Source organism: Antedon bifida, chromosome 8 (assembly GCF_963402885.1).
Source record: "Antedon bifida chromosome 8, ecAntBifi1.1, whole genome shotgun sequence".
Taxonomy (NCBI): Eukaryota; Metazoa; Echinodermata; class Crinoidea; order Comatulida; family Antedonidae; genus Antedon; species Antedon bifida.
In genome coordinates, this window is record NC_136233.1 from 19578721 (window position 1) to 19593273 (window position 14553).

Below are 14553 nucleotides of genomic sequence, written 5' to 3' on the forward strand. Positions count from 1 at the left end.
TTGAAGTCCGGTATTATTAATATGATATCTGTATAACAAGGCGACCTTCAAAAATAAAGATATAACATCAAATACACATAACTGATAAATAATAAAATTAAAAAATACAACTTACGATAAAAATAATTACGGTTCAAATTTCGCAATAAACACAGTCCTTAAATAAAACGATCATTACAAGAATAAACATTTTTAAAAACAGATAAGTCTTAGGAAGACGATAAAAATAAATCAGACTCTCTGATTACGAAAAGCGCCTCCAGCCTGTGTAATTATCAGTCTTGTTGCATCGAAAAGAAGCCACTACAGCACGGCGGGAGTCATGCTTATGAACCAGATTCTTAAGATACTCTTGAGCGGATCCTCTGAACTGAACTGAAATTCTAAATTTAATTCTCTGCTCTATCGGCAAAATGAAGAAGCTTTTAAATGTCTCTTTATTCTTATGATTATTGCAATTATAAATATTGATAGTATTAGTAGAATCTACATTAAACATTGTACATTGTACACCTGTATCGAAACTAAACGAAACAAATCTGAAGTGAATACACATTTTAAAACATAATTTACTTTGATTAATCGTTATGTGTATCAATAACAAATTTGGATTAATTGATTACCACCATAGCCACAAGGCAGAAGCCATGTTTGAAAAAGAACAAGCACCACTCGTGGAGTGCGTAAATATGCGGTAAGGGAAAATATTATACAGAACAGAAACTGAATTCGAAATTCCATTCACAAGACTAACTTTGCAGTCAACAGTTTATACACATATATGGACCAAAATTGTGGAAAGAATTCACTTGTAATGGTGGTAATAAACCGGTTATTTTAAAGAAACAAAATAAATGTATAAAAAAACAGGTCAAAAAATACTTTTTATCACTATATGCTGATTAACAACACCTTTGTTTATGGGAAATGACTGTTTTATTTAAGTTCTATTTACTTATATTGTTCTTATGTAAAAGGGTCCTTTTTTATGCAGGATCCTTGCTATTAGTTGTATTGCAATTATGATGTAATTGATGACTAAATAAATGTGGAATAAATGAAATGAAATGAAATATCAAACAGTTAATTACAACGAAAAACGGGTTAATCCTGATATCACTGTTATATAGGCCTATTCATTAACAATTAAATAAATTTGAATAAAGCGCCAAAAACAAAACCAACAGAAGCCACGTTTATCTTTACTTCATGATGGAGACCAACGTTGTAAAATGTATTTAATTGAAGAATTATACTATAAGAGCAGAGTAAAATAATACATACATTGGTAAAACGTAAAGCTATCCAACGATAACAAACAGTCTTTTGACCTTTAATGTTCACGTGACTTTGGTTTATTGCTAAATAACTGTGTCACTATTGCTTTTTTATATCGGTGTAATCATGAAGAACTAAGGTCAAATATATGCAAATTCGGCGTGCCTGAAGATATAAAAACATTATTTTCCATTATTAAAACAATGGAAATAAAATAGAAAAATGTCCACATCTGATAAAAAAAAAGCAAATCGTATGGTTTCCGCATCATAACTAAAAAGTTCGATAAAAGTATGACGCACATTTTTTTTTACCTCTGCCGGATCCTACTAAACACCTAACGGAAACAAACGAGACTGTTGCAAATACCATAAACGTTTATTATATTACAATACAATATCTTGCATGAATCGGACATTTCGCTACCAATGTAGCAACATTTATTTAAAAAATCAAAATTTAACAGTGTGGCGTGTTGACCGCGAATGACTAACTACACATGCACAACCATTGCATAACAACGCACGACAGACCAAACCGTTTCGTACACCTGCGATGAAAATAATTAATTCAATTTCTTTTAAAATTGAGGGCGGCAAACATAACATTTACGAGATCGAATACAGGTTGAAAAAAAAAATTAAATAAAAAAAAAGATGTTAAATGTGCTCTCCCTGCCTCAGCACTAAGGCCCTGCCACAGCCTTTTGGGGTCGTTTCCAGCACATCACCAGATGCATTGATGTTGTCGCCTCATGATGTGTGGTGGAAAGGGGGACGTATAATTCTGTGAACCCCAAACACAGTGGCCGCATGCCTTTAACTCTATTCCACCGACCAGCGTGGGAATCGAACCCACGACATACGTGTTGTCAACACGACGCTCAGGCGACTGAGCCAACTGGTCATTTTGGTTTTAACAAGGTTAATAGGATATTTATGACGTAATGGTGAATTACGTAATACACGTATAAATAGACTATTATCAGCTGTTCAGTCGTGTACTACTTTATGGAGTAACGGTAATGCTCAGGTTTGGGTGCTCTCAGCTCTAGTAGACTGGGTTCGAACCTCTACGGATATTTTTTTTTTTTTGGAATTGAAAATAAATATTGTTTTTCTTTGATGTTAAAAGAGAGATGTTTTGAACAAGTGGACCTTTTTTAAAATCAGAAACAAAGTTGCATGGCATTATTTTCCATTAAATAGACTGCCATAAAACATCGAAAAGAAGCCCATGTGTTCCTTCATTTTTAGTACTCTTGGGTGGGCTTCTTTTCCACATGGAGTTCTTTTCGAGATTACTTGTGTAAACTAAAAGAAAAGAGCTGCTAGGTGTTGACCGCGAATGACTAACATTACCATCTTCCCCATAATACACCTGCACAAACACATTTGCATAACAACACACTACATACCAAACTGTTTAAAATAGAGTTGCAAGGTCCTCGGAAATGACATCTATTATTTTTTTTAACAACATATAACAACATAATAATAATCTTCATGCTTGGGCCTGAGCAAAGACAATTTTGAGAAATAGAGCTGCATAGGTTACCGCCCGAAAAAAATAGCATTTTACATGATTTGAAATTATTATATGAAACAAATTATATGATTCTGAATCTACCCTAATATACGAACTTTTGAGTGCCATATTAATTAATAAATAATAGGCCTACTTTGTAATTAGATTAAGAACATACTAGAATTTTAAAGATATTTTAGGCTTAGGACGTCTACGACCCAATAGTAAGCCCTTTGTTGAACGACCCTTTGTCACGAACGAGGAGAGGCTATCTTTTCTTATGGTATGTCCGATTATAGCCTAGCAAAGCTTGTGTAGGCCTTTATCATGTATTACTTTTGAATTTAAAAAGATTATGTACAGTCGGAAATCCTGTGCACAGTGTACGTGTATGTTGTTATACTTTTTAAAATAATATTATTAAATTCATATTTAAATTCATATTTATATTGTATGCTGATGGAAATGTTACGTTAAAGATAATATATTATCCCCCAAAAAATCATGAAAAATAAAGATTTCAGACTTTTAATGGGCCGTTTTGGAGTTTTAATGAAGTAAAGATCGATGCATTTGCACATGATTTAGACCTTTTTGTAAAATATGTAACATTTTCTACATTAGCTGGAGATAGTAACTACATAACCTGGGAGGCAATTTTCGTTACTACATAAGCTGTTGACCGTTTCTACATTAGCTGGTGTTGATTTTGATTTACTACATAAGCTGTTGGTTTTACTCATAGTGGCCAAATCTGGCATAATTATGCTATTTTCTGGCATAATTTGACCCATCTGGCATCTAGCATTTATGCTAGGCATAATTTTAGAAAATCTGGCATAATCTGGCATAATTTGAAAAACGCAATTTTACAGCATATTCACCCCGATTTAACATATTATCTGGCATAATTTGTACACAATCTGGCACACTAAGTTGGCCAAACACCTGAAGACCTTTTTTTTTTGCTTCACAACTTTGTTGTACATAAAACATAAACATACACCGCCCTCTAACACATTGTTTTTGTGCTATTTTGGCCGTATTGTGTCTCGCATAATCTATATATTATGCTACCATACATATGGCATAATTTAATTTTGGCCGCTGGCCAAACTGAATTTTGGCCGCTGGCCAAACTGGTTTTACTACTACACTAGCGGTGGATTAATTGGCGTTTTCTACATTATTAGCGGTTTATTACACAATAATTGCTTCGCCACAGGGGTCACGTGTTTTTGTTGTTGTGACAGTTATTGTGTATAACTATGTTTAACTGTATATCATTAAATTCTCGTTCTTTTTTCCCATTTGTATGGGATAATTTACGAATGATCTCAACATCCACAGTAGGCCTGTGTAAGCAGCAACAACAACAACAGAAGTATAGGCCGTGGCTCAACATAGAACAAGCGAAGGTAAAACCTTCGAGCTCAATAGAAAAGAACCGACAAGACCGAGAGGATCTTGCAGCAGCCTACCGAGGACTAGCATACTACGGCCTGAGCGAAGGTGTATGTAACCATTTAACGTCACGAACTCCTGCGAAAAACGGTGAAGGAGAAGTTATGCTAATTGTGAAATATGGCTTGCACTGGACAGAGGTACCTAAACTAATGTTATATTACTTAGCCAGGGTTTTTTGGGTGGGTTCGGGAAACCAACACCCCCCCCCCCCCCCCCTTTGCGCGAACTCCCTCCCCCTTTTGCGCGAATCCGCTCCCCCTTTTGCGCGAACCCACCTTTTTACCAGCGAACCACCCACCCTTGAAAAAACAAAGGCCCCACTTCCAAAATCGTGCAATTAATTATCAATATAATTTCTCTACATAACTCAGAATTTATAGGTAAAAAATGTCTCTGTAAGCTGAATAAAACAACCGAAATTGCTCTGAGAGCCAAAGCTTACAGGGCCCTTCGGCCCCTGGACCCCCAAAATAATTGGTGTCAACACTACCCCCGGCCCTCTGATGCATTCTGGCTACGGGCCTGCCTAGAGTAGACTATGGCTAGACTTTTCACTACAGAGGGGAGAATGGCAAAATGAAAAAGGCTATGGCTAAAGATACGGTACCGTATCCCAATTTCTGTTTGCTAAAGGTACGGTAAAATTGCATTACGTCATAATCAGCCAATGGGGTACTGGTACGTGTGTGACGTCACTGTATAAGGCCTGGCGTGCGGTTTCTTGGCTTTTTTCATCCTCTCAGCTCCACGTCCAACAACAACACGTACGATCGAGGCATCGGGACGAAAGCTGCTCTTTCGGAGGGTGATCGATTTGACAGATCTATGAAACAACTTGTTTCATGAAATGTATGTTGTACAGTATTATGAAATAATATTTGAGATTTTCATGTTTTAAACGCTTTTTGTAACGTCCACCAATAACATGAACTCGATCTACTACTACTACTACTACACAATCGACACAATAATGTAAAAAACTACAATTTTAAGTTTACAAAACTGAAAATAAACTAAATAAAAACAGTTGTTTCGAACTTTTTTCTGGGCCTACAACAATACATAATAAGCGAATTTAGTCTCCCGAGGACTTCCTTCCTGGCGTTGTCACCCGTGATAACCTCTTGATAATTGATAACACTGCTAGGCCAAGCCTCAGGGCTGAGTCACAGAATCAGCGCAAACATCCGCGCCGCCGAATGGGCTTTCTCTAAAGTTAAGTAGAATGAGGCTAGCCTATAGTACTAAGTAGGCCTAGGCCTACGACAGCCATTATTTCATTTATTTCAAATATCGTCATAAAGCTGAATTACAAGGATATTTACATATTCTAAATATAAAAATTTGTATAAAAGTATAAAACCAATAGTAACTAGAATTTAATTCGTCACTTTGACGAATTATAGGTGATCATTTTTATAATTTTATTGACATTAATATTTTGTCTGGTTATTATGTAGGCCTATTCATGCAGTGAAGCGGAGGATTCTTTTTGTAGCGTTCCATTTAAAATAAATTTTGTTACAAAAGAAATATTTTGGTTGTGAAGATCGCTAAACTTCTTTTACCAATTTTAACAATTAAGCTAACAACAAAACATTTAACAATGATAAAATGCCCTCCTGCAACCCTGTAACTACTTTATGACTAAGCCTATCAAGTTCCGGGCTTGCTCTGCTACCGGCGCGGTATAAATCTCTTACTACCGAAATTCGGCCTAATATTACAGACGTATACGGAAATGAAGATAAATAGGGTACTACCCGGAAAAACAAAACTATACGCAAAATTATGATTTGGCCTTAAATTATGGAAAAACGCAATAATTATGAACAAATTGACGACCCATATGACGGGTTTTTCCCGAACATAGTTGGCCTAATGGTGACTGCTGTGCATTCTGCCAATTTACAAATATTCTCTTCCAGACTGCAGGACTAATATAACGTATAAATATGGATATTGTATACGATGGGACTCAATTTTACTTTAGTGGCAGAAACAACATTTGGTATGAAATTAAGGGTCTGCCCCTGATACATGAAAAGAACAGTTTAGCTTAAAATAGAAAGATAAATTAAACCACCAAAAAGGACCAACAAGAAAAACAGAGACATAAAGAAAAGAGCATAAAAGGAAACAAAAGAGAAAAGAAAACTGTACTGCGTTGATAATGGGGTAATACATCATGATTAGTCATTTAGAAGCGAGATCACCGACCTAGCCTAGGCCTAATTCGTAGAGGTTTTGTCACACACACGCGATAATTTAGCGATAAATGAATCAAGAAAATGTTAAGCGCGGTTGATCACCTTTGTTTTCGATTTTCGCGATACGAAAAAAAAGTGCTTATACGATGACGTCAAACACGTACCAGTACCCCATTGGCTGATTATGACGTAATGCACCGTACCTTTAGCAAACGGAAGTTAGGATACGGTACCGTATCTTTAGTCACGGCGAAATAAACATGTTGGTAAACAGTTTGTGGTATGTAGTTCTGAATAGTTTTCTCGACGTATCTATCAATATACTTTGATTGGGTAAATCCTTTGTTCGTAGAAGTCCAGGAAAGTTTCTTCAATTTTCGTTGTGATTTTTCTTTTTGATGAAATGTTTGTATATTTATATGCTCCAGGTTACAGCCAGCAGCCTGCTTGGTATCAACATTGAAAATGGTAGTGTACTTGAAGGTGATGGTGAGCCTGAGACATCAGCAGTAGAGATACACAGTCACATACTCAAGACTAATCCATCTATACAGTCTGTTTTCCATACACATCCACCACATGCTACTTCTTTAGGTAAGTTTGATCTCTGTCAGTGAAGTGTAAACTATACCGTGGTGGGCCTTTAGAAAATTTGACGAATTGTTAATATGTGTGTCTTTCTTAAGCACTGATTACAATAAAACTTAGTTTGATTTAAAAAAGTGTGATGTGCCCAATATGGTAATGATATGATTTTGTCACATAAAGTTTCATAGTGTAGACAGAGCTTAATCAGGGAAGAGTGTTTACCTTAAATTGTTATTACTTATTCCTATTATTTATTTTTATTTATACCTACTTGTCATTACCTATCAATTGTAAATTAGTCTTCTCCGGGGTGTAACCCACTTAAATTTAAGTAATATCCAGTCATATATTATACCAGAAGTCTATTTTGACTTTTTTGTTGGAGTGCACGCCTAATCGGCATCTTCCTTGGCGCAATTTTAAAATATGATGTCAAATATATTCAGTGCCAATTACGTTATACCCTAAGTTATATCTTTGTTTACAATGAAAACAACATTGAATATCTTTTTTCGGGAGGTTGCATGGTGGCTATTTTGGCTGTGTAAATGTAAGTGGTTACTAAATCGAATGTAAAAATAAATGTATCCTGTACACGACACACGTTTGATTTTGACTCGGCAGTGTAAATGGAATGATAAAACTTGAAAATGCTAAGTTAATAATTACCGACAAATCATTCAACTTCAATTTATTTTCACAAGCGTGTCTCGAAGACCCTACTCTTCATATGATACATCAGAATTCAACCCGCTTTTTTGAGGACGTCGCATATGATTGTGGTTATGATGGTCTAGCGACAACTGGTAACGAGGGAGCTAGAATAGCTCAACAACTGCATGGGAAGTCTGTAATGTTCATGGGCAACCATGGAGTACTTGTCTTGGGGAAGAGCACTGCAGAGGCTTTTGATAAGACGTACTACCTAGAAAGGGCAGCCGAGCTTCAAGTGAGTGTAGGCCTATGTTCTTTGCAAAGAATAATGTTAGTTGGTACCCTTAGGTCCTCAGAGAATTTGTATCTATTGAAAGGTCTATGTCCCACATTCCATTTTAGTTATTTTGTCGTGTTTTGGTTGAAGAAAATTATTTACACATTTGTAGAATTTCGTTTCCATATTTAACATAAAAACTGATTGTTTTTACATTTAACGGCGTGATGTTTGCACATTAGGATTATGAATTTGTACAGGTTTACACATTCAATGTGGTTGTTTACATATTCAATGTGGTTTTTTACACATTTGAGAGCAAAATGTTTGCACAAATGTGGTTGTTTGTACATTTCACGGCTCAACACTGTGCCTTTGATTACTCTCTTTATATTTATCTGGAAGACCAAACTTAAAGCCTTGGCTTAATGCGTCTTCCACACACAATTATATTTATTAATTTATGTTCTGTATTTATATTGTATATTGTATTGTGTGAAACAATAAACTTGAAACTTGAGGGTAGGGTGATGCTATTGTACATATTTGTAATTTTTAAAAGTTATTTTTTACTAATATTTTTTTTTCAGGTACTAGCCATGTCAACAGGTAAAAAAATGTCAAAGCTGCCAGATAATCTTGCAAAATTTGTTAACCAACAGATTGAAAATGACAGTCGATTTCTTGTTGCACATTTTGAGGCAATGAAGCGTATCATGAAGCACACATATCAGGGGGACTTTACTTCATGAATTGGAAAGATCATTTTTTTTTAATTGGCTGGTTTGCATTAAAGGTTTGGGATTAAAGGTTTGGGATTAGATCATGTATTTAAAAAAAACTGACAAAATAATGTTTAGGCCTAACTTATAAAATGACAAAATAAACTGTTAAATTCAACCAGAAACCCATTGGCTTGACTTTTTTTGCTTTAAATTACAGGTTTTTTCAGGTGATCATTTTTTTTAGCATTCTAATTTTTGGTCAAAATGAATACTGTAACTATACTATTATGTGACATTAAAATGGCATATTCAACAAAACACTTTTTATAAATTATTTTATGGTGAAATCTATCACGGGGTACCTAATATTCTAGACAGTCCGTAATATATTGCACCCCCTATAATAGATAGTTATTAACTGTTATATTATAGGGGGTGCAATCTATCACGGGGTACCTAATATTCTAGACAGTCCATAATATATTTCACCCCCTGTAATATAGTTATTAACTGTTATATTATAGGGGGTGCAACCTGTCACGGGGTACCTAATATTCTAGACAGTCCATAATATATTGCACCCCCTATAAGGTAGTTATTAACTGTTATAATATAGGGGGTGCAATCTGTCACGGGGGTACCTAATATTCTAGACGGTCCATAATATAATATAATAATATAAATATGAAGCTGCTGCTATGAATATATTGAGCAAAATGTTAAATTGTATTTGAATTAAATGCTAAATAAAGTCAGATGGTAAAACCACAATTTCCAAAATTCATTTTCATTTATCCACTATAAACTGTACAATAGTGTTACACTCCAAATACAACAAAGAAAATTTGCAGAAAGAAGCAAACTTTGCTCTGCTACTGGTATAACATGGTTCAAAGTTCGGAAAGTTCATAAATTACTACGGAAATTCGTAGAGTGTTTCTTTGATTGAATTTTGGATTTTCAGTAATTGAACAAAGTGACGGCAAAGTAGGCTTACCAATGGTTTATTCAAATTCTATACTCTAATCCCTCACTATTCAACAATTAAAATGATATTATTAGGCCTACACTCTATTATATTGTTGAAAATAGACTGCGTGGTATGAAAATTGATTGATAGTAAAATGTAACAAAGATACGTTCTGGTCTGGGTATTAGGTATTCATGCAGTGCTGAAGCGAAGGGTTATTTTTGTAGTGTTCAATTTAAAATGAATTTGTTTACAAAGAAATATTTTGGTTGTAAAGGTCGTTAGTTTCGTTGCCGCCAGCATTACTTCTTTTACCAATTTTAACAATTAAAATAACAACAAAAACATTCAACAATGATAAAATACCCCGAACACAGTGTGCTTTCATACATCTCTCTCTGCTCTCATGACGCGCGCACCCCACAAGCAACTAGTCAGTCAGAAATTAATTCTGCGCATTCTCAGAAACTTATCTACAAAAAAATACGTCGGCCAGGACGAACGTGGGCAAAAAACATGAATACTTGAATTGAATTTCCGTAATATTTTCGGAGAAACCATTCTCAGTCAGTCAGTCAGCTAACACTCGCTGAAGACGGAGAATGGTTTTTCAGAAAATATTACGGAGATTCAACCTTATTTTAATGTTCTTGAAAGACCTCGAACCCGGGGCTCCAGTGTAATAGGTTAACTCCTTTAGGCCTACCACTAGACCAAACATTTCGGTTGGCGAACGCTGTTTACAAAAATGATTTAATCTCTCTGTGTTGTTGATTTAATCTCTCTGTAGTGTTGCCCGGGGCACTAGGGCAACACCCCTGGGCCCGCCCCTGTATTGACATTTTAAAAGATCCAAAAACAGTATGAAAACATCAAATTAATTGTTATCTTATTGTATAATAAAAACAAAAAATTGGAAGTTCGATGTTTGTGGCTTATTTTTACAATTTATTGCCGAAAACACAATTTTCGTTGTTCTTTGCCATTGCGATCCTCATGTTTTTCGGATTCGTCGTCTATCCCTACTCGACGTGATAGGCGCCCTATCTCGAGCGGTTCTCTAATTTTTAAGCGAAGTGTTACATCTTCTATGGAGGAAATAATTATACAGATACATAATATACATATACTGTATATTTCCTCCATGCATCTTCCTACCTACTATATATCTAATTGCATGCTCATGATGCGGCCTCGATTTATCTTCTTCGATCTGTTGGTTGGCGGCGCCCTTTATTATAATACAAGATAATGTTTTATGTTTTGGTTAATTGTTGTGTGTGTGACTTTTGTTGTGGTTTTAAAATTACAGTTATATAACACGAAGACATTAACTTATAAATATGTCAGTTGGGGGTGTGCATAAGCTTTTAACTAGTTTACATCGGTGGCAGTGTTTGAACATTAATACTCGTAGGATGTATTCGGCTAGGCCTAGGCTGAGTCTTATTGGGGCTACGGCTAGGCCTAGGCCGATTCTCGCATGGGAAAGGAAATTGCAGCGCGGACGGGCAACATGGTCTGAAGAGGCCGGGTGTGCTGCTGAAATGAATAAACAACAACGGGAGGAGCTTGCAGCGGCCTATCAAGCGTTAGATTCCTTTGGTCTTTCTGAAGGAATTAACAATCATCTATCAAGCAAAGCACCTGCACGGAATGGAAAAGGAGAGATTATCCTACTTTTCCCGTACGGACTTCATTGGAATGAAGTATGTAAATAGGCCTAACTAACAAGCAGTACTGCAGTATCTGGTTTACTTCGTACACTACTTAAATAGGGCGCGGTAGGCCTTTGTCCAAAGATTATCTGCCTGTTGTTTTTGGTCACGTAGTGGACTGGAAGGCCTATTTTTGTGGTTGGTATTAATTGTTGTAGGTCTTCTCTGACCTACCTGTCCTAGAGAGTAGACAAAAATATCGGGCCTAAGTGAAGTAAGCCTATGCCTATGGCCTAGTTCAATTCAAATAGCTACAACCGATGCCATCTCGGGCAATACAGTATCTGCTTAAAAACAGAAAAATACATAGGCCTACTAGAAATAAAATAGTACATACAATTATTTAAAATTGAGTGCAATTTTAATGTCAGGAAGATGAGAAAATTGGTTAATAATATTGACCTTTATTATATAGGGGAGAGAGTGGATGGGGAAGGTCTTTTTGAATGGACAGCAGAGACTGTTCTAGGCCTAAAAATATTTTTTATTATGTTACTACTTACTATTCAGATAGTTAATTTAAAGGTTGTAATGTAATCACAGGTGACAGCTAGCCGTTTAGTGGGTGTGGACATGGAGAGTGGTACTGTTGTAGAAGGTGTTGGTGAACCAGAAACTACAGCTGTAAATATTCATTGTCAAGTTTACCAAGAGGCCCTCAAAAGTGGATCTTCTATAAACACAGTATTCCATCTGCATCCACCGTATTGTTCAGCACTATGTAAATACAGTATTTCTCTGGTTTAAAGATATAGGCCTACTGCCCCCCAAAAAATCATCTCCATTGAAAAAACACAGTAAAATAATGTTTTCGCTTACCTGTATATAACAAAATAAACGGTCAACCAAAACCCTATTGTCTGGCAACCAATTTGAATATTTTTGACAATTTTTAGGTAAATCGTCGTACCGACGATGCCCGACAAAACGATAAATATATTATATCGGCCTATTAAAAAAAATATTTTCAGGACAAATCTTTAAAGATGTATTGTCCCTCCAAAACATGACAAATGAAGAAGAATTGATGATGATGAAGAATTATTTTTTCAGGAGGATAATACATCTTTAATGACAGCCATTCCTTTCAGCATGCCTTCAAGATCCCACCTTCCGAATGATTCATCAAAATTCAGCTCGTTTTTTCGGTGACGTTGCCTATGATGATGGTTACGATGGTCTTGCAATGGACACAGAGGAAGGGTGTAGGTTAGCTAGGATTATGAGTGGCAAGTCTGTGTTATTAATGGGTAATCATGGAATATTAGTAACCGACGAAACGGTAGCACGTGCATTTAATACAACATACTATTTGGAAAGAGCAGCAATGGTGCAAGTATGTATATCAAATAATTAAATATACTTATTTTTATTTTATTAATTTCGGCAAACACATTTATACAAACATACCGACAAAACTTGCTTATACAATTTAGATTCAATTTTTTATTTCGCGATTCTCTGGTCCATAGAAAGTAATAACTACGTATAAAATTATACAAAAATAACTACTGACTAAATACTCTGTCTACACTATCAAACTTTATGTGACGAAAAAAATGTGATGTGCTCATATTATATGGACATGAAGATGAAGATTTAAAAATATCACTACCATATTTTTGGGCATATCACACTTTTTTTGTTAAACTAGTTTGATAGTGTAAACAGAGCTTAAGACGCTCTGTCATCTCAGGATGAAGATGATCTATTACTGATTAAATGTACTATGTACTAAAACCTAAACTGTGTTTCTCTGGTGGTCTGATAAATTGGCAGTGACTGCTCGTTACGTGTCCATATACATCCGAATTTCAAATTAAGCTTGAGGACGATAAAAAAATACCGTACCTTACATTTAATTACAAATAACTTTCATAAAATAAATAAATTGTTTATATATTCATTTATACAGATTTTGGCAATGTCTTCAGGAGCTAAACTTTCTGAGTTGGATGATGCAGCAGCAAGTTTAGTTCGAACGCAAATAATGGAAAATTACACTAAAGATTCAACGCTTTACTTTGAGGCTATAAAACGTTTAATTCGTATAAAATCGTCATACGACTTTACTAAATAGCTGATATAAAAAGAGTTATATATTCTATCTAAAGATCTTCTCTTTGATATTACGATATAGCATATAATGAATGAATGTGCATTCCAACTCAAATGAGGATCAGCATAAAGTAAGAGGATTTGATTCACCAGTGGCGCAGCCATTTGTACACAAGGGCTCTATGAGCGGCTTTCAATTTGGTATAATACCCAAAAAGTCAATCCGTACTCTCAGTTACACGCAGGAGACCAGGTGTTCTTTGGGCCTGTCATGCCACACCTTGACGATCATGAGACACCGCATAAATGTGATGAATACGCTGTGTCGCAAGTTTCGTAAAGAACACGCACATTCAAACCGGCGTACGTCCAATAGTTCTACGTCAAGTACGGAGATAAATGTTTGAGTTTTGGCTGGGGCCGCCAAAGACCCAGGAAAATGCAAATCTTAGTGTAGGCCTATAAATGGCGACATGCGGTGGGTGTTTCCCCTCTAGATCCGCTACCACACTGGTACGCGTTTTTTGTATGTTTGGCAGCAGTATATAGTCCTAGTCGTTTAGAACACATTAAATATGCAAACATAAGTCAGAATAACTTCGATTGTGTTGTGTGTACCCATCAACTTTTTTAGCCCAGTTTTGCAAGCTTAGGTGATGATACTCGATTGTACTGTTCTGATCGTGGCCATGATTTTAATCTTCAAAAATAAAAAAAAGTAATTTTTTTAAAAGTGCCTTTTTTGTTTCCTTGTTGTCGTTTCGGTTTCATTTTTTATTTTATTGCGCATTAACTAACTTTGGGTTGGGTACGGTAGCCGAGTGGTTAAGACACCTGACTGTCATACAGAGACGGTTCAATTCCCGACAGCTCCCAGTCTACTCATCCGTAAATGAGTACCTGGTTGAAAATACTAGGGATGATAAGGCGGCGTGGAAAAGGAAGGAAAGGTCACCATACCACATAATGCCGAGGCTTATAAATGAGCTAAACTGAAAAGAACTGATTTGCACGACGAGAGCCCTATGTCGACTTTGAGAACTGAACGGACTGCCAGCGCTTATAATGGGCAATGAAGCTT

At 35.8% G+C, this 14553-nt stretch overlaps 2 protein-coding genes across 2 annotated transcripts in view; both read left to right on the forward strand.

Annotated features, from left to right (window-relative positions):
- Nucleotides 1-8908, forward strand: part of LOC144849726 (putative aldolase class 2 protein PA3430) — a 98308-nt gene extending 89400 nt beyond the window's left edge. The window contains exons 2-5 of the mRNA XM_078706752.1: nt 4010-4409; nt 6911-7076; nt 7775-8019; nt 8592-8908. Of these exons, the coding sequence (XP_078562878.1) occupies nt 4074-4409; nt 6911-7076; nt 7775-8019; nt 8592-8753 (909 nt within the window). The 5' untranslated portion in view covers nt 4010-4073 and the 3' untranslated portion in view covers nt 8754-8908. The remainder of the gene's footprint in view (nt 1-4009; nt 4410-6910; nt 7077-7774; nt 8020-8591) is intronic.
- Nucleotides 8909-10966: 2058 nt separating this feature from the next.
- On the forward strand, nt 10967-14154 carry LOC144850233 (putative aldolase class 2 protein PA3430). Its single transcript, XM_078707469.1, has 4 exons — nt 10967-11405; nt 11958-12135; nt 12506-12750; nt 13330-14154. Exons 1-4 carry the CDS (start codon nt 11040-11042, stop codon nt 13492-13494), a joined length of 954 nt encoding a protein of 317 aa, XP_078563595.1. The 5' UTR covers nt 10967-11039; the 3' UTR covers nt 13495-14154.
- Nucleotides 14155-14553: the final 399 nt, after the last annotated feature.